The sequence below is a fragment of the Myotis davidii genome, unplaced genomic scaffold (assembly GCF_000327345.1).
Source record: "Myotis davidii unplaced genomic scaffold, ASM32734v1 scaffold96, whole genome shotgun sequence".
In the NCBI taxonomy this organism is placed as follows: Eukaryota; Metazoa; Chordata; class Mammalia; order Chiroptera; family Vespertilionidae; genus Myotis; species Myotis davidii.
Genome location: NW_006289416.1, coordinates 4,147,010 through 4,168,017, shown reverse-complemented (window position 1 = coordinate 4,168,017; position 21,008 = coordinate 4,147,010). Strand labels below are relative to the sequence as shown.

Below are 21,008 nucleotides of genomic sequence, written 5' to 3'. Positions count from 1 at the left end.
CGAGGCCGCGGCGCTCTTAATGGCTCTCGGTCCCCTGGTGCCCATTTGCCCGGTCCCCAAGGTTGAGATGCGGTCCCGTCGCCTCGCCATCGTAACAGATTAACGAGAACAATTTTTTGGTGGACTTAAAGTGCCCCATTTCACGCCCCCCCCCAGTGCCGCGCCCTTACCTCTCCAGGGGCGAAGGAAGGAGTGCAGAATAAGGACGCGCGACTTGAACCCCTCCCAGGGAGCGAGGCTTGCCCGGGCCGATTTCGGGGTCTCTGTAGCGGCCCAAAGAGAGGAGTTTTTGTGTTTTAACCCCCGCCCCCCTCCCCGTCCTATATCAAGGCTAGAAGCGGTAGGCAAGGGCGACTGCGAGGCCGCGGCGCTCTTAATGGCTCTCGGTCCCCTGGTGCCCATTTGCCCCGTCCCCAAGGTTGAGATGCGGTCCCGTCGCCTCGCCATCGTAACAGATTAACGAGAACAATTTTTTGGTGGACTTAAAGTGCCCCATTTCACGCCCCCCCCCAGCTATTTCCAAAGGCCCTTTCCCCGGGCGAGAGCCACGGAGGGCACGGACCTGCCACAGAATGAGCCGCCGCCAAACCAAGTTTAGCGGCATCTTATTATTCGCGTTCCTGCCAGATCCTCTCCGGCCCGAAATAGAAGCCGGTGGTTCTCCGTGACCTACATCTGTGCGGGAACGGGCTCCCCTGAGGCTGGGTGCGGGTGGTTGCCGGAGTTGGCCGCTGTACACCCCCATCCCCCCCACCCTTTCTGGTTGCTCCTGGCCTCCTCTGCTGGGTCTCCGAGTTGGCCAGCGCCTAGTCTCTTAGGATCTTTCTCGTACTCGCTCTTCGCGGCTTGTCGGGGAGACCAGACACCAGGCGGGCAGCGGGGCGGTCCTGTTCCGAGACCAGGTGTGCGTGGTCGGCGGAGACGCATCGGCTTCCCGGTGCCCGGGTGGCTGCGGCCCCGCTCGGCGACCCTTCACCCGCACAAGGAGGATTGGGAGAGCCGCCTCGCGGGGTGGGAATTTCATATGGATGTAGTTCCCCCCGCCTCCTTACTCGACCTCGACCCCTGTCCGGGGAAGAATAGGCAGTTCTCCGTGGGAGACCTTTAAGGAGGAAGAAAAAGCAGAGAGAGCCCATTTTTGGGGGGTCCTCGCAGAGCCTAGGAGGCACTGGTACTGAGCACTCCTTCTGCCCCGGGCTATCCCTGCAGGTCGGAGGACGAGGCGTACGACGAGGACGGAAACCAGCTGCAAAACTTCTACGACTTGGAGCCGCCCCGCATAGAGAGACCCGCCTCTGTGCACCGCGAAACCCACGCGCTCAACCACCCGGGGGAGATAAGGTACTGACCGTGCGGCCTCCGCACCCGGGACTGAGGTTGTGGGAGGGGCAGGTGTTGGCCCACCTCGTAGGTTCTTTTTCATAAAAGTCCTCCAGGCTGTCTTCTCCCAGGTTTGTACGACAGCGACAGAAAGTTAGTCGCGAAAGGTCTGTGGTCAAGGGGTGGCAGTGAATGCGCGCCCGGCCGGCGGTGAGGAGCCCAGACTCCACACCTGCCACCTGGGAGGGCAAGAAGAACTCCCGCTCCTGGCAGTCACTCAGGGGAGCGTGCCAAGAAAGTTACTCGGGAGTTCTGGGCCCCTGGAGGTTTCCTGGCAGCTTCCCGGAGCGCTGAGAGGCGAGGGTGCCCCGCGGGGGGTGGCGGACGGGGGAGCTGGGCAGCTACTGGGGGACAGAGGCAGTGACCCTGGGCGCGCACTTTGCCTACCCTTAGAGATGTGGCCCACGCGATCCTTCACAAGGCCTACCGCAAAGTGCTGGACCAGCTGTCCCGCAAGAAATTACTGCAGAAGCTCGTGGCCAAGGGCGTGGGGTAAGAGTTTGTGAAAGAGTTAGTGGGCGCGAGGTGGCGCGCGCGCGCTGAGGTGGGCGTGGGTTTGGAGCGCGGGCGCGGGGTGGGCGGTGCGGTGTCTACGTTCTGCGTGCACGTGGGGCTGAGGGCGAGTCTGTGCCGCGGGATCTGCAGGGGCTGCGGGGCCAGCCCCCAGCCACCTGCGAAGATTACTAGGCGGTACCTGAAGTTTGGCGAGAGAGCTCGGGGATCCGGCAGAGAAAAGTATGGGCAGGGAAACCGGAGGGTTTGATCCGTTTTGAATTGAAAAAAGAGAAACCAAATAGTCCCCTCAGTCATTCAAAACCTTCAAGCTTCGCGGGACGGTGTGCTATAATTTCCTCTAAGTTTGCCGTAAAAGATTATTTTATTGTAAATTCAAATTGCAACCAACAAACCCTCCACTTTGGACACCTGGGGAAACCGTTTTTGCTTGTGCAAGACCTACCCAGAGCATAGGGCTGCGTGGAGCATCTCTCAGCAGAAGGTAGCATTTTAATAAAGCCCGCGGGGAAACAGATTACATTTTTCGTAATAAATAATTCATGTGATGAAAAATAATGCCTACAGTCTGTCGACTTGTATTATTATCACGTTTTTACAACTTAGCGCGTGGAAGGGGAGTGCTTGTGTCTGACTCGACAGCAATAACAGGATTGATGTAAACTCCAGGGCAGTAGCCGATGAGGCATTTAGGGCTCTTTTGTTATTTTCTATTAGGACAATTCAGCGCAATCGCATGGACGGGATGGTCATATCGCATGGACAGAGGTTAGGCTTAAATTATGTGCATTTGCCCGGGCCCTCCTAAGGGGCCCCTTTCCTAAGAGCGTGGCACTAGGAAATCCTGGGCGGGGCGGGAGAATGAGCGGTTTCTGTCGCAGCTCCCCTCCTGCTCCTATTGGCAGGGGAAGGCAAGGCAGAGGGTAGTAAGACCCCATGCCCGTTCTGCAGGCTCCCTCGTGGGGTGGGGCCCGCCTGCTCCTTGCAGCTATTGAACCTGTGTCTCCCGCCCTGCCACCCTTTCCCCGACCCCTATCCTTGCAGTGGCATTCGAAGCGATAACGCAAAAGATGACTCGGATCCGCTCTCCAAGCGCCACTCAGACGGAATCTTCACGGACAGCTACAGCCGCTACAGGAAACAAATGGCTGTCAAGAAATACTTGGCCGCTGTCCTAGGGAAAAGGTATAAACAAAGAGTTAAAAACAAAGGACGCCGAATAGCGTATTTGTAGCGATGAGTTACCAGCTACCTTGTGTATACAACCCTGACACAATGAAAAGTCATTTTCCTTACAAACTGGAACAGTCATCGCTCATGTGTTCTATCCAAACATTTATTTATGTATGAAGTAAAGCCATTAAATGAATATTTTGATAATAATATTGTTTTTCTTTTTACAAAGCACTAGAGAATGCACAGATATACTTTGTGGACCAATTATTGATATATATTATAAATATATATATTTAAGAATATATATAAGTATAATAGAGAGCAGTTCATAAAAATGTGCACCAGGATTGAAAATTCACCTGAGCTGTTTATGTATTTATATAAAATAGATAGAAAAATAGACAATCATTGTTTTAAATATTACTCCTATTTTTGTAAACTGGAATTAAAAGGATAGTATTTTTATCCACAACAGGCCTGAAGATGTTAATACTGACCATTTGCTACTGTATATAAACAATGATGCCCTGCTTCAGGGAGATTTTGAGGGAATGGTTTGGGAGAATTGCTGTAGGCATTCTCTCCAGTGAGTCTCTGGGGCAGGCTGCTTCAATCCCAGCCCAACTCAACCAGGCACTATCCCCCTTTGCTGGGTGACAATTCTAATACTTCTGCTTTCTTTGATTTTACTTTTATGTGTATTTGTCTCTCTTTGGACTCTCAGCCCACAAGGAAATTCTCCCGATAAAAACAACAGCTCTATCTAAATTGTGCTTCTCCCCAGAATTCACACCATTCCCTGGGGCAGGAGTTGGGAGATTATACAGAGAAGGGAGACTGGAGTAGGAGCTCCCTTCTCTGTACTTCCAGGAAACCCACTATCCCAAGGTTAGGACAATTGGAACAAAGTGAAAGCAGTGCAGGTATACTGGAAGAGGCAGAGCATAAGGCAGCAGGAGGAGGACCCTGGAGAGGGACTCTTTTGGGGCTGCCCCAGATCTGGGATGCTGGGGTTAAGCCGAGTCCCCACCTTAGGTCCCCAGCCTGACTGACTGGGTGCTGGGTGTTTGAAATGGATGCAAAGTACAATGTGTTTTTCTCCAGTGCTGTCCATGCTTCTCATCTTGTGAAATGGCCAGGATCCTCCCCTTTGAACCCTGCTCTGAAGGAGCCACCCTTTTCTTTGGTGTTCTTTTTCCTGAAGACTCTGCCTTCCTACCCTCTTGCACTGTTTAAGTACTGGTTACCATTTTCATTCACTTCTCTTGAACTTGTGAATGTGTCTTACTTTTGTTGTTGTTTGATGCAAGCGCTTATTGTAAAGTTTAGGAAACCCTGTGTAGTTATCACTAAGTAATGATGCACTAAATATGAACCTTTTGTTTCTTGTTTATTGAGTTTGTAGGTAAAATGTATTTTTCTACATTATGGCTTATTGCTTAGTAAAATTTATTTCATAAACCAACCTTTGTCATAGTAGAATGTGTAGTGTTCACATGTTGCTCAGTTTTACTAACTGATAAATCATTTAAACCTCGTCTTATGTATGAGTACTATCTTATATTTGTGGTCAAGAGTAAGGCAAACAAACTCCACCAGACCCCGAGAACTCCCCTTTGTATCCTTTCTTGGCTACAAAAAGCATGTCTGTCTGTTTCCTATCAATTTCTTGAACATATCAAGTACTCTCTATAAACAAAAGAACCTTCACCCAACAACCAGATCAAGCAACAACACGCAAAACAAACTCCCAGATTTCAGGCACAGATTCTTTTGAAAAAGAAGAAGAAGAACAACAAGAAAAGATTAAACATTAGCTTGTAAAGTCTAAAGGACCTTTCCTTTTCCTTTACGGATTTGATCAGTATGAAGTCATAAATCAAAGAAAACAGAATTGAATTTGCATTCCCAGGCGGGATGGATGCTGCCAGGAGATCACATTGCAGACAGTGAAAGCACAGAGGCTTTCGATCTATGCCTGAGTCCTGTGTATGGGATCAATCTTTCTTTAATTCTGCAGTCTCCTCAGGCAATGTGACCTGGGACGCAGTTTGCAGCTGTAGTGCCTTTCTTTGCCTTTTAAATCGCCACGAATCACAGATGGCTATTTAGTGGCCCTACAATGCTGCAACACATCGGCTTGCATTTTAGTCTTAATTATTTGTTTCTTGGATAATGGGCAGAATTTTCTGTATTTGTGTCAGCTGTTAGTGGTGAAATAGGGCTCTAGTTAACCTTTTATTTATGAAGTCTAATTTAGTGTTTCTGTGGCTAGTTGCAAGCATTTACAGTGATCATCCAGTTTAATCTTTTGTATACTTTTTAGAAATGCCAAGAGCCTTACTAACCTAAAGCAGATTTATGATATAGTGATAATTTAGGTAGATGTTAGTCTTGAAGCTCTTATTTTGTGTGCAAATGATTATAAAAACATCTTAACCAAGTATTACACACATGATATCTATAATTAGGTCTTTGATAACTGTTATATGAAGTGTGTGAAATTTGTATGAATAAATTTTTGTAAACAATGCAACTTCGTCTAATGTTTGGAGAAAAAGACATCAGGAAATAACTACTTTAAAATCTCTTAAAGTATTATATTTCCTTTACCAACCATAAGAATTTTAATGTCTGGGATATATACTTATTTAAGCATCTATGTATTTGCATAAATGTGCTTTAATATCTGCTTGATGGGTTATGGATTCAACTAAAAATATGAAGTAGCTACTCAGAGAAGAATACCTGAGGAGATAGTAAGCTTATAAATGGGCACGAATGTTGGGACATTTATAGGGTGTACAATTTAGATGGATTTCTATCCCCTAATGTTTATATACATTGTTCAGTATTTAAGAAAGTTACAATCCAGTGGAGGAAGAGAGTACCTGCGTATTAGTTATGTTTCTAAAATATCAGCCTAGCATTGTTTTCTTGCAAGTCACTCTGCAGACTAAATTGGACTCTCTAAAGTTCTGTATAAAGATGATTTAAATAATTAATTTTGAAGGTTTTAACATATGTTTAGAGACCTATAGACAACTATCTCTGATTAAAATGCTTTGGACAGAAGGAAAAAAACCCATAAGTAAGCAAAGAGTTAGGTAAATACCTTTAAAAGAAAATGCACTTTGAAGCCTAGGACAAAATATGAAAAGTCATTTGTGAATTATTTGTTTTATTAATTGATATTAGCAACCTTTAAAGCAAAGCCTTCATATGAAATTTTTATAAATTTCTCAGAGGTGTTTACTTTTGAAGCCTTTGATGATATCTGGGTTAAAAACTTTGGTATTGAAAGTCACTTATAATTAGTCATAGTATTTAATTTAAGTTGCCAGATTTTTATTTTAAATTAATGCAGTAAATTAATAAGTCAGTAAATATGTCACAATAATACTAAAGGACCAGCAAAAATCAAAAGAGCAGCAAGTATTAAAAAACTTTCTACAGAACTTAGCTCAGTATTTAAGGCCCAGAATCATATAGGGAGGAACTTATGATCTAGAAATCCCATTTGCAGTAAATTAAAAGAAATGGATACTGTATAATTCATATTTACATTGGGTTTTATGAGATATGGTGTTTTTTTTGTCATCTTTAAATACCCTCCCCCACCCCCACTCCATGGAGACATACTATATATAGTGCCCTAGTGTGGTAAATGGAAAAAAACTGAAGAAAGATAAGTGTTTTGATTGGGGCTAATGACTTGTCCAGAAAGTAGAGAAAAGCCCCAGATTTGTCTGACTTCAAGTCAAGCTCATGTATATAGCAACTGGCTATTCTGTTATATAGGATAACTCAAAAAAATTGCTTTTCATTGGAAGGCTTGATATATTTAGGTATCCAAGAAGTTATAATATGGGCTTTAAAGCTGTAAAGGCTGAGAATACATTGATTTGATACAATACAATTTATTCGACACCTAAAAGGGGTGAGGCATGCTGGTTGAGAGAGCTTAACAGCTGGGAGTTAAGGTAGTACTTTTCCAAAGAATATATATATATTTTTTTACCTGGGGGACTTGTTAATAATGCAGATTTTAGGGCTCTAACAGAAACAGTGAATCTGTATTATAACTAAAAGTTCTAGATTAATAGGCACTGAAGTTTGAGATCACATAGATTTAGAATTTGGTGACATGTAGGCACCTATGTGTGCAGGGGCTGAGTGTTTTCCCCCCACATTAAATAGGTAACAGGTCATGCTGCTTGCAGAAAGTAATAAATACATCAATGAGCCATATTCTCTTGGGATGGACATTAGGTTCTTTGAAAATTGCAATATTTCCTTTAGATCACTAAGGCCATAGTTAGCATTATTTTACTTATATGTTCTGGTTGGATCTGTCTGTTAAAGAGGAAGAAGAGTGATCCTATAAGCAATGTTGAGGAAATTCAGTCACATGACTGAGAGACTATTGAAATAACAGAGAGAAACTGTGCAGCTAGCTGGCAGTAATTCTTCAGATCCAGAAGTCTACTTCCAATTGCATTATATCCAAATTTGGCTTGAGTGCATTCCCCACCCCCCCAACTATTTATAAGTTGATTTCACTTGGTGCCCCACTATGACCTTAAACTCAGCCCTACTGTTCACACAGTTACAAATTGCAAACCAAAATCAAATCTGAACTCTTCTCTTTCATTGTAACCCTTTGAAGAAGGTAGATGCTCATTCCTCTTGCTGGTGCCCATGGTCTCACTGGCTTCCTACCTTGGTTTGTAACTGGTCAGCCTGCCCTTGGTGGTTCTCCCTTCAACTGGCAGTTTTAATTCCTTCTTATCATGTTCCTCTCATGCGATGTTCCAGGGGAGCCTCTACTGTCACAGGCATCAAAGGTCTTCATACTCTGGATCCAGCCAATCTCACCTCCTACTACTCCCCAACATGGATCCTCCTTCTTCAGAAGGAGAGGTTCTTATCAATCTTTGAAACTCAAATGCTTCTTTTCATCTTTGGTTGGTCAACAATTCTCGCATGCCCAGAATGCCCTTTTTCTACCTATCATCCTAAACATTTCGTAAGGTCCAACTCAAGCCCTCCTTTTCTAGGCATCCTCCTCGCTTCCCAGAGTGACCATATCTTCATCCCCCAGCACCATCCTCACACTCTTTTCTCGTGACCTATACTCTCCATAGTACTTCTTGTGATCTTAATTCCACACTGCTCTGCCCTGTTCCTTAACTATTTTGAAAGAGTATGGCTCATCTCCCCAGTCAGATGACCTCCTGAAGGGCATGGATGATACACACACTTCTGAGAACATAATAAATATCTCTTTTGAGTGATTGAAATAATGAGAGGACTTGCAGACTTCACTATGACATTTCTCCCTTATTCGAATAGGACAACTACAAAGCATATATAGCCAGTGAGTTTAACTTAGGTATTCATCATGTATCAAACTAGAACTCCCCCCAACAAAAGCTACATAGAAATCAATGCCAAATTAATTAGGTGTGTTTCTGCCATAAGAAAAAATGAACTATAAATTCACATAGAGGCAAAAGGCTGCAACAGACTCAAGCCACTAGGCCTTTATTTTTTCACTAGAAGCCTGGTGCACGCAATTTGTGCATGGGTGCAGTCCCTAGGCCTGGCTGGTGATCGAAGTGCGAACTGAACTCTGGGCCCTGGGCAGCACCGGGGCCCCTGGACCCCCACGCACCCCCCTCCACCTGAGTCACAGCGCCCGAGTCCCCACGCAGAGATGAGTGGAGCGCAGCCAGACACTGTGGGCTGGGGTGCAGTGCAGGCCTCTGGGCTGCCCAGTGGCACCACACAGAATCCAGGCAGGCAGTGTACTCTCTCCCGGCCGGCCTCGCAGACCGCAGACCGGCTCCTGCACAAACCCATGGGGAGCCTGACCAGCCCCTGTGGTCCTGGCGGCTGCGACCTGGTCACCCAGAAGAGGCTGTGTAAGTGCATAAGTGCGGGGCAGGCTCCTTGCAGGTGCCCAACACCTGAGTGTGGGGACTTCCCATCCCGAGGGAGGGTAACAGGGGGAGTGAGAGGGAGCTGGCAGACAGCCCGCATTCTCACTGCACCATCCCCGCCGTCACCCTCACCTCCAGGTAGCCAGCCAGAGGTCGTAGCCTCCTGCCTGGGTGCCATGGGAGGTTGGTCGCCGCCACCCACCCCCAGTTCCCCGTCCCAGCCTGGCCCCTGGTTGCCATCTGTGGCGTGATCAGTCAGGGCCAGGTCCCCTGCCTGGCTCCCTCAGCACCTGGGAGCAGGGTGGCAGCCTCCCCCTCCTCCCCACCGCTGCAGCTGGTGGCCATCTGTGGGGTGATGGGGGCGTGGGTGGATCGGGCCCTGCTCACACCCACCTTGGCCTGGCACTGCCTGCTCACTTGCTCCACCATTCCGTCACGGTCCTGCTCTCATTGGGGCCCATCAGGGCCAGCAGCACCTCCACTGCTGCCTGCTGCTAGCACTGTGTTGCTGACACCCGCCATGTTCTATGCCTCCTCCTGATGATCAGTGCATGTTATAGGGAGCAGTTGAACTCCTGGTGGAGGGGACAATTTGCATATTAGGCTTTTATTATATAGGATTCTGATAAAGAAGAATTGTATTTTCAAACTAAAGAGAATTCACCTCATGTCTCAAGACAGTAATACCTTTTTTTAGAATAAAGGAAAAAGGTTTTCTTGAGATGCAGACTGGGAACTGGACTGCTCTCAAAGTGATAATTTACAGAGCAGTTATCTGCAGCTGCCAAAGAAACTTCTCCCATCAACAGAAATGTAATTTGAAACATGAGTTCATAGACAGGAAAACAGATATAATGAAAAATATTTCTTAACAGTGGAACATTATATGTAGGTGATATCATCTGGTCTAAGTTTATTTTCTTCTTAGCTATATCTTTGATATATATTACAGAATCCTAATTCAGGGGGGAATACTACCTATAAACTAAAAGAAAATAGACCGTATGATGTATGTCTGTGTACATTTCCCCTTCTCTTGTTCACTATCCTGACTTTTGCTGTCTTGGCCACATGTCTCTCATGCAGGACATGGCTTTTATGAGACACTAACTTCACTTCTAGCTATAACTAATCAGGATAATTGCACTCCATGACCACAGTTCAGGACTTAACATGTGACCCATTTTAAGATAGTTGGATTAGAGAAGATTTTTTTTCTTGAAGTTTCTGGGAAAGAAGTTATTTCTTTCCTTCTGAATGTATAATGCAACACACAATATACTAGTAGGAAGGCAGCCTTGTAGTGGAACTGACACCATAAGAGACAGACAGGATGAATAGGAAGGAACATGTCCTTGACAACATCACTGAGCCCTTGAATCAAACCAATCCTGAAGCCTGCACTACAGCTGGACTTCCCTATTAAATAAGCCAATAAATCCCCTTCATCGCTTAAACCAGTTTTTGTGTTTGTTGTTTGTAATATAAGTTAGGACCTGTGCTTTAAGTAATGGAAAACCCAACTCAGATTGGTTTAGTATCTTCAGAACACAGAAGAGAGTGTTATGACTGGTTTGCAGAGGTTCCAGTGAACAGGAAGCGTTACAAGTTCTAGTGTCCAATGTTTGAAAGATTTCACATCCGCTACTAAAATTTTATTTTAATATTTCAATATTTAAATATTACAAAACATATAGATGTGAACCATAGTAACTTTTTTTTTAACTGTGGTAAGAAATATGCTTTGAGGAGTCTTGACTTATCTTTGCCATCAACTATGCTACTTCTTTGAACCACTATTGGCTTAGAACTAACTGCTTTACTCTGAGTTAAAAAAAAAAAATTGCATCCTAGCCAGTTTGGCTCAGTGGTCTTTGAACCACTATTGGCTTAGAACTAACTGCTCTACTCTGAGTTAAAAAAAAAAATTGCACCCTAGCCAGTTTGGCTCAGTGGATAGAGTGTTGGCCTGTGGACCAAAGGGTCCCAGGTTCGATTCCGGTCAAGGGCAGGTATCTCCATTGGAGGCTCCTCCCGGGCCTGGGCCCTGCTGGGGGCATGTATATGCAGGAGGCAACCAATTGATGTTTTTCTCTCACATTGATATTTCTCTTTGTCTTTCACTCTCTCTGAAAATTAGTGGAAAAATATTCTTGGGTGAGGATTAAAAAAAATTTGCTATTTCCTATTTTGATGAAACTTATGATAAAACTCAATAAAAAGCCATTCTGGAAGACAGTTTGGTTGTTGTTGCAAAACTAAGCACACTCTTCCCATAAGATCAAGCAGATAAGGCTCCTTGGAATTTATTCAAAGGAGTTGAAAACTTATGTTCACACAAAATCTGCACACCCATGTTTTATTTATAATTTCCAAAACTTGGGAGCAACCAAGATGTCCTTCAGTACATGAATGGATAAATAAACTTTGATACATTCAGACAATAGAATATTATGCAGCATTAAGAAGCAATGAGCTATCAAACCATGGAAAGTCATGGAAGACACTTAATTGCATATTACTCAGTTAAAGGGGCCATATACTCTTTTGCCTGTGGAAACCAGATGCTCTGTCCTTCAGTGAACTGGGGAAAAAAATGATGCTCTTAGTATTAATTATCTTGGGATTGTGATTTTGCAGGGGGAACATCTTGCTCACATAACTTTTATAATTATGTAAGGAGCTGAACCCACCTGCAGATTTTGTCTTCTAATTATTTATTGTGCTTCAATTAGAGAGGGGAATGGAGAAGAAACAAAATTGTGAACCAGTTCAACTTGCTGATTGCTAGGTATCCTGGTGGAAAGGCTGGTGAAGAAGGATATTGAGCCCTAGTTGGTTTGGCTCAGTGGATAGAGCATTGGCCTGCAGACTGAAGGGTCCCAGGTTTGATTCCAGCCAAGGGCACATGCCTGGGTTGCAGCCTAGATCCCCAGTAGGGGGCGTGCAGAAGGCAGCCGATCAATGATTCTCTCTCATCATTGATGTTTCTATCTCTCTCTCTCTCTCCCTTCCTCTCTGAAATCAATTAAAAAAAAGATATTAAAACTGTCAAAGCAAGGCCCCTAGATTTCCCATAAATCTAATCAATACTTGCTTCCCTCTATTATCATTAGTAATGGAGAGAGGATGCTGTCTTACTGGAATATTTGTTTGAGATGTAGGAAGGGAGAACTGTTTGTTTTTTTAACAGTTTAAAGTTAACAAGTAATTTATCGTAAAGAATAGCTTATATTCCTGTTACTATGAAAAGCATCCTACAAGAGGAGTGAAAAAAGTCAACAAATTTATGGAGTAAGGTTTGTCTGATTAAACCTTGCAATAATGAATTTTTAGTTATTTTTAATAAATTATCTCTGTGTAGACTAAAGTCACGTAGACTTTAGTTTCATTTTTTCATTCATGTTATTTAAGAATTATAGGCAACTTAATCGCCTGATTGCTGCAAGGATACTCAAGTCGCTGAAAATACGCTCCCCCCCCCCCCCGCTTTTTTTTTTTTTGTTCCTCAAAAATAACCACCAGTGTAACTACTTTATCTAGTTAAAATAGCTGCCTTTAGTAAGCTTCCTGTGTCAATATGCTGGTTTATTTTCTTATTTTACAAGCTTTGCCTCATTTTGCACAGATTTTATAATAATGATCAGACACCACCAATGTATAGTCACATAGAATGAACTATGTAAGGATGGCCACTCTGTGAACAATGCTCTATCCTTAGTGTATGTGTGTTTTGATGTGAACATAACTGTAAATTCATCTTGCCATTTACAGTCAAATACAAGAGAATAGATTTTTTTTTTAATTCTTACCAAAGGACATGCTTACTGATTTTTTAGAGAGAGGGGAAGGGAGAAAGAGAGGGTGAGAGACAGAAAGAGGAACATCAATGTGAGAGAGACACATTGTTTGCTTGCCTCCCACATGCACCCAACTGGGGCTGGGGATAGAACCTGCAACCCAGGTATGTACCCCTAACCAGAATCAAACGCTTGACCCATCGATACTTGGGCGAGAGCTCTAATCACTGAGCAACACCGGCCAGGGCTATACCACATTTTCTTTATGTGTTTATCTGTCAGTGTACACTTAGGTTGTTTCCTCCTCTTGGCTATTTTGAAAAATGCTGCACTGATCATGGGAGTACAAATATCTCTTATCTTCATTGTGCTTTACTCAGTCTAAATATGGCTAATAAATAACTGTGTATATTTTTGGAAACAGATACGGTTTAACTGTGAAATAAATATAATAGAATAATTTTACTGGTTTTTCAGGCTCTTCTCTTCTCTATTGAAATGACTACGTTAGATTACCCAGTCGGCAATGCAGGCAACATGCTAACATTTCAGAGAACTAAACGAATTCTGGGAGAATGTGAGATGGCCCAGGCTCCATACTGGATGCTATAGGAGGGTCAGTGGCACATAGTGCTACTTCATTGGCCGCTATAGGGCTGCCCTCCATCAGCAGAGTAAAGAAAAATACCACTCTGGAAAGGAGGCTCTGAGACTGAGTAAATATTTGCCAACAGGGCCTCTGCCCCTCCAGGCAGAGAAGCCTGGGGCAGTCAGCTGTGAGGATGTCTCTATTAAGAGCCAAGGATTGAGTTTTGTGTGCTAGCAATGCTGCTAGCGACATCAGCAGCTTCTGCTGAGTCTGGAATCTACTATCTTGTTTGCCTAAATCTTAGTTGTTGTGGGTTTAGTTCTCATTCTTGATTAGAACATTTCTGGGGCTTTTACTTACACAATCTTGTTTTGCTTCAGGGAGAAAAATGGGAACATTCAGGTTACAGTAGTTTCCCTTTGTGAGGAGCAAATAGCTTAGTTTAATATGCAGGTGGAAAGGAAAAACAAGAGAGAAAATGGCTAAGTGCTGGCCCTGCCGCGATATATTTTCTAACAAGCTCCAAGTACTACTCCTGGTTTTCTCAGTTTTGCTTGCTTTGCTAATCAAACCTGTGAGCGGTTGAATAAGGATAATGCTTCCCTTGATATAGACAGACCTAAGTGTATAAATCACCTACAAATGTCCTTAGGCTATTTGTACCTATAGAGGCTTCATTGAGCACCTACGCACATTGTGAATTCCTTCCCCGGCCATTGTGGTGCTAGATTAAACATTCCATTCCTTCTAAAATTTTGTGACTCTCCAGTCATCTGTGATAATGAGAAGTGGCCCCTCTTATATTTTAAACGTGTGAGTTGCTGTGGATCTTTCTTCTCTAGAGATGCTGCTCAGGAAGGGTCAGGATAGGGTTATGTGCAGGAGCATTCAACATGGACCACTGAGAAACAGCTGAGGGGGGAAGGTAGGGCACTAGGAAAGGGGCGCACGTTCGATGAATCGGCAAGATGGTGCTGTGATTCATTGGTGGTCTTTGGGCATGAACGTGACGCTGGGTTTTATTTTGTGATCTTTTTTTTCAGAAGCTGGGAAACCAGCCTTTTATTGGTCTGTTCCGCAGAGCATTGCCTCCAGGGTACTGTACTTTGGTCTTCACATCTTAAGGTGTATGTGGTAAAATTGGAAAGGGACCACAGATGAGCAATGGAATTGATTAAAGGCATGAAAAATAGGACTATGAGATCTCAAAGGAGATGTGCCTGTTTTACTAGGGAGGAAATACCGAAAGGATGCTTAGTAGGTTTTAAAATATTAAATATATTATTTAAATGGCATGGATCATCTCTTCTTAAACAGACCAAAGAAAACTAACGAATAGAAAATATTTAAATTAGATACAAAAGAGCACCTTTTCCATAGGAAAGGTGACTGGACATGGGAATGGGTTTCTGAAGGAAATTGAAGAATGTTTCTTTTTCAGTATTGATGGACAGGCTAGATGGCCTTGTTTCTTGATATTGGAGGTGTGGGTCCACACTCTTGAGGCCCCTCACAAAACCTACATTCTGTGGTCTCAGATCTTCCTTTCACCCACAGGATGATGTTAACAATATACTCCTCTGGATTAGGGGGGTTGGGATATCTTCCTTACCTATCTTAATATTTATTTCCCTCTTAAGTTTTTCCTTTAGTTATTTGCCCCATGTTTTAGGGTTAATGTACTGGTTCCCTTTATATGAGCAGCCTGTTGACTATCGTTGGGAGCATGGGTCAGTTCTGGCCACAGTAAGTGGAAACTCAGTGGTGGAATATAATCACATCTGTGTGTATTGGAAGGGACAGAATCGTTTGGCATAGCCATTGCTTGGCCGGACACAGTGTAACAAGAAGACTGGCTGGATTTTGATGACTGTGGTTTGCAGTCCAGTCTCTGCATTTACTAGCCGAGTGAACTTGGGTGAGCCCCTCAGTTTTTCTGACTCTCACATTCTTCCTCTATAAAACGAGGAGGAAAGTAAGATTTTATGAGATTCAAATGAGTTGATAAAGTTCTCTGTAAACTGTGCATTCCCATGCAGAGATCAGTCTTGGTCACTGCTGACCAGAGTTAGCCTTTTGTTCATAATTACCTAGCTTCTAGTGTTCCTAGTACTGTTCTCTGCTTCTTGCTCCCTAGTGCCTAGAGCCGGGGGTGGGCAAACTTTGACTCGAGGGCCACAATGGGTTCTTAAACTGGACCAGAGGGCTGGAACAAAAGCATGGATGGAGTGTTTGTGTGAACTAATATAAATTCAAAGTAAACATCATTACATAAAAGGGTACGGTCTTTTTTTTCAATAGTTTTGTTCATTTCAAAAGGGCCGGATCCGGCCCGCGGGCCGTAGTTTGCCCACGACTGGCCTAGACCCTCGTGGGGCTTCTGGACTGTCCAGGTTTCTAATTTCCTCCTCCCAACCAAGATTCAGGCCTTCTCAAGTCTCTCTGTATGTAGCCTTTCTTTTCCTCATTCTTTCAGTATCCTTATCCCAAAGAAGTGACAATAACTGGGTGGTAGTAGGGTTCACCAGATAATCTCTTGTCACTCATATTTTAAATGGGCAACCTTTGCCAGATAACACCCTGTCCTGATCCAGGTAAAATGCATAATCTCTTTGAGAAGGCCCTTAAAAAATGAAGGTAATGCTGTGATGACTGGAACCCCAGGCTTCTCTGAGAAGCCTGTGGGGGATTTCTTCTGGTAGAGACCCCATGGGCCCCTAGGTTATACCATTGGCATCTGCGTGTATGGCTTAATGTGAATGGCACTGTCTGAGGAGAAGCCAGGGATGGGGGAGGACAGTTTTTCTCATCTTTCTTCCAATATGCAAACTTACATACTCATACACAGCCTCTCTGAGGAGAACAGTTAATTCATAGAGATTAGGCTGGGTGCAAGTAGAAGAGCTAAATTCTGAACATTTGTCAGTAAAATAATGCTGCCTCTTAAAATAGCTCAAGGATGTTTCTGTGCAAGGTGCTTTCTGTGGCTATTTGCATATATATTAATATATATATAATCTTTGTCTATGCTGAAGGTATATCTTTAGCTACAGTATGTATAAAAACACATATTCAAGCACCTGCCTAAATATAAGTCATGAGACAAAAATGATTGAACTCACATACGTTACAATATTTATGTCATAAGGATAGCTAAACTTAGCTACAACATCTAATTTGCAGTGACGTCTTTACCTAACAAGTTTTATAAGAGGGATGATTTAAGTCAAGAGCAGTGACTCATTCACATGGTGGGCCAGTGGCTGAGCTAAGTTTAGAATAGAAGGGATGCTAGGATCTTCTAGGGCTTAGAGTTTTACCATGAAGTTATTTTGCTCTTCCACAGTTTCTTTTAAAAAAAATCATTCATTTAGGTAAAACCAGGAACTTGTAATGCAATAGCAAAATTCTCATTTCCTTATTTAATTAGTTCACTTAATATAGCGCTCTGTTTTAGCTTCTATTTTTTGGAAGCCATTCAAGTAGTTTGGGCTTAGTTTGTTTTTTTTTGCAATTTATGGTATGAGATTTTACTAAGATGATTTTTATCTTTAAATTATGTTCAAGGTAAAGGCCTCCAGCAATTAGGTGGAAATGGAGAGTCAATTGGGAAGAGTAAGAACATTTTTTGCCCAAAAGGGAGGAGTCAACAGTCTGAATAATACATGGTTCAACATTCATTCAAAAACCTTTCATTTAATAAGAGCTCGGTAGGTACTAGGGTAGTAAGGGAGAGAAATTATCTTCAAAGAGCTCCATTATTGTGGGAGGAAGATAGAAATGCAAACAAGTAATTGTGATACAGGAAGAGAGGCATAACTGAAGTGTATTTAAAAACAGTACTGTGGGGCTATTTTTCATTCATGTTATTTAAGAATTATAGGCAACTTAATCACCTGATTGCTGCAAGGATACTCAAGTCTCTGAAAATACGCTCCCCCTCCCCCCCGCTTTTTTTTTTTTGTTCCTTTCGATGACCCTGAAAAAATCCCTCAGAGAAATGAGCTGGAGGGTGAAAATGAGCACTTAGACACCTACATATTCTAAGAGTTTCCATTATTGTAATAAGCAAAGAGGATTTCTTTTTTTTAGCAAAGGATATCAGAAGATATTAAGCTCAAGGAGGTTTGATGAGCATGGCTTCCCAGGTCTTCCCACTTCCTGGAGGGAGATATGCTTGGGAGGCTAGCAACAGTAATTTGCTTGCCCAGTGGTAGGTCAGATCAGGTAGAGGGAAGTCCAAAGTAAGAGATTTCCAAATCTCTTTTATCCCAAACTAAAATGCCCAACCTTCCTCTCTGAAATCAATAAAAAGATACTTAACAAAACCACATTACTGTGGGGAACTGGGAGGAGGGACTCAGAAATTTCAGAGCTGGAAGGCTTATACACTTTTTCACATGCCTTATGCACCATGGGATAGGGCAATGGTTTGCATCTTGACTATATTTTACAAGTACCAATTTCCAGACTCTGATCTAGACCATTAACCATTAATCAAAATATCAGGTTTGGGGAGAACCCAGACATCAACATTTTAAAAGCACTCTAGGGGATTTCATGTTAAGCCAAGATTGGGCATCAGTGGTCTAGGGCAGTGGTCGGCAAACTGGCTCGGCAAACCGTGGCTCGCGAGCCACATGCGGCTCTTTGGTCCCTTCAGTGTGGCTCTTCCACAAAACACCGACTTCTGTGCATGGGCCACAAAGTTTCAATCGCACTGTACGTGTGTGCCCGCATTTGGTATTTTGTGGAAGAGCCACAGTGAAGGGACCAAAGAGCTGCATGTGGCTCGCGAGCCGCGGTTTGCCGACCACGGGTAGGGCAAAGTGTGGTTCCTGGACCAGCAGCATTAGCATCATCTGGAACTTGTTAAAAATGCAAATTCCTGGTTCCTACCTCAGACCTGCTGAATCAGAACTTCTGGAGATGGGGCCCAACCATCTGTGCTTTCACAATCTCTTAGGTGAGCATGCTAAAGTTTAGACATCTTTGGTCTCCAAGCTTCCCTGATTTTCCAACTGGGACTACTGCTACCATTACCCCACTCGACCATGAAAAGTCTCTTCTTTTCTTCTGCTCTGGATAATTCCTCACTAGTTTCAGCCTGGTCAGATTGGAATTTTCAAAAGGACCTTTACAGAGGAAAGCAAAAAAAGGAACAAATAATATTCTAAAGCATAAAAGCCATTGGTTGTTTAGTATACCAATAGCTAAAAGTTAACTAAAGTCTATTTATTTACTCATTTAACACATTTTTGCATCAACTACTAGAGATACAAAGATAAACTAGAAATGCCTCTACTGTGAAGGGGCTCAGGGTTTTATCTACTGCAAACAATTAAGCTCTAAGGATAAAGAGATTTTCTTAGCTAGAATTCCATTAAACATTCAAATGATGACTATTTTACTCCTACTTAATTGTATTTTACTTAGAAGGTTACAATTACCTTGTAATTTTGAGCACCTAAGAAGGCCTTGCTTATTTTGGCACATTCTGAATTTTGTTTAGGAAATATTTCACTTGGGAACAAGCAACAGTGGAAAGTCTGATGACTCTAACTCAGGCGTGATTGCTACCCAGAAGGTCATCTTGTTCCAAAATGCATCACTGTGTTTTCACTTCTCAACTCTAGTAGTCCTCCATCTTTTATAATGAAGGACAAAATGCCCATCGTACTCTCTCAAATTTTCAGAGAATACTAAAGCTTGTGTGTGAAGCCTTGCTAAGATGGAAACAGTTCTCATCCAAGTGTTTGATTTCTAACTTACTTAAAGCAAGTACTTGGGCCAGTTAACTCTAGCCTCTTACATTGGTTTCCCAGAAGCAGATTCTGAGAAGAGGATTCTTGGAAATATATTCATTTATTAGGAAGCATCCCTTGGTAGGGGGTTTGGAAGTATGACTTGTAAGGGGAAGAGCCAAGTGAGGGTGTGTAGGGGGAAACAAAGTCCATTAGGTTACAGAGAATCAGGGCTTTATCTTCTATACCTGTTGCTTTTGCATGGGTTTAGGTTGTCCCCAGGAGGGAGGCATCAATTTGGGTTCAGGCAGCTGGAGTGCAGGCCACCAGAAGAGAAAGACAGGTACTTGCAGTTGGGAGTGAATGTGCAGTGGGATCCAGTGAGCGTGAAAATGGTGAGGGGATTCGAGGTCATGTGAGCAGGTCATTGACAGCAGCCTCCAGAAAACAGGTCAGGGAAAGGAGCTGGGTCCACACAGGCAGAGGAGGAAGACATTTTCATCCAGTTGAGCTGACACGCCATGGCTTTAGTTACATAATCTCTAGAGGCCACCATTTCTCATTGCCATTGCAGGCAACATCTGGGAAGACTTTTGGGTGTGGGTGGGAGAAAAGTAATAACAATACTAACATAGTTGAGAAAACTCAAATGTATGTTCTGTGCCACTTTCTGCTATATGCACTGCAGGTATTTCTGCATCTGGTGAGGCCCACAGAATTTTAAGTTGCTTGTCCCAGGTCACACAATTAGGTTGTAGAAAAGCTAGGCCTTAAATTGTAGACTGAGAGTAAGTTCATGTCCTTGGTCACTGTGCAAAGCTCAGCACACTGTCTCAGACCTGCTTTGCAAAGAGGAGGGCTCCAGAGGGCAGACGTTTTCATAAGGATGAAAAAGCAATTCTTTCTTAGGGCACCATTTTCTACTTATCATGACTAGTAATTATAAATGTTTTTACTTATCCCTGTCTGAATGCCTCAGTGTAAGTTACACTAGAGCAAGAGCCAAGCTATTAGTTCAACAGTGATTATTGGGCTGTGACTCAATAAGTGGCCAGCTCAGTAATCCCCACTTTCTGCACCATAGCAGACCATAGGATAGGCTCCTCTTTTTTCCTAAGTGAATTTGAAGATTAGATTTTTCTTGATGGCTATGTGAACTTGGACATGTCATTTACCTCTTTGAGCATTATTTTTTTCCCTCTGGTGAAAAGTAGGGATAATTGAACCTACTTTAAAAAGATGTTGAGATGACTAGATCAAATAATTATATAGAGGCCCTAGCTTACAACAGGACTCAAAAGTATTAAATAGGATCTGGTACAAGATAAATACTGCTGGGAGAGGAGCTTAGTTATTTCCTCTTTGAGTTATATCCAGGGAGTTAGGCTCTATGAAGGGTTTTTAACTTTATCTCCAACAAGCCATGCACATGTCTCAGTCCATGCAGAACCACAGGCCTTGTGTACCCTGGCTGCTGTTGAGAATTGGCAGAGGGCTCCCTGTGAGCCCCACATGCTGCCTCCCATCAGTTGAAGAATTGGATTGAATTGTTGTCCCTTAGCTTAGATCCTGGAAAGAATCAGGTTCCTGAAGGCACTTTCATTAACCACTTAATATGCGTAGAAGCCAGTAGCACTGGAAGCTTAGTGCTATCAACAGGAAAATATTCCTCAAGTAGATTGAAACATATTTGTTTCCCTATCCTTCCAGTCCACTCAGAGCAGATGCCTGTTGTCGTGGTAACAGAAACAAGAGCAAGTAATAGTTTTTGAGTGCCCAAAATGCTTTTGCTCTGGAAGAAGAGTGAGGTTGAATTGAAATGTGGAGTTACAACAAAATATCATTTTCATCTCTCTATATG

The 21,008-nt window shown here is 43.2% G+C and overlaps 1 protein-coding gene across 3 annotated transcripts in view; it reads left to right on the top strand.

Annotated features, from left to right (window-relative positions):
- ADCYAP1 (adenylate cyclase activating polypeptide 1 (pituitary)) overlaps window positions 1-5,587 on the top strand; it is an 8,053-nt gene extending 2,466 nt beyond the window's left edge. For 2 of the 3 annotated variants that reach the window (XM_006761866.2, XM_006761867.2), the window contains exons 3-6: window positions 1,210-1,341; window positions 1,774-1,872; window positions 2,611-2,661; window positions 2,938-5,587. In XM_006761866.2, coding sequence (XP_006761929.1) covers window positions 1,210-1,341; window positions 1,774-1,872; window positions 2,611-2,661; window positions 2,938-3,127 — 472 coding nt within the window. In that variant the 3' untranslated portion in view covers window positions 3,128-5,587. The remainder of the gene's footprint in view (window positions 1-1,209; window positions 1,342-1,773; window positions 1,873-2,610; window positions 2,662-2,937) is intronic. The other variant, XM_006761868.2, reaches the window with a different exon arrangement.
- Window positions 5,588-21,008: the final 15,421 nt, after the last annotated feature.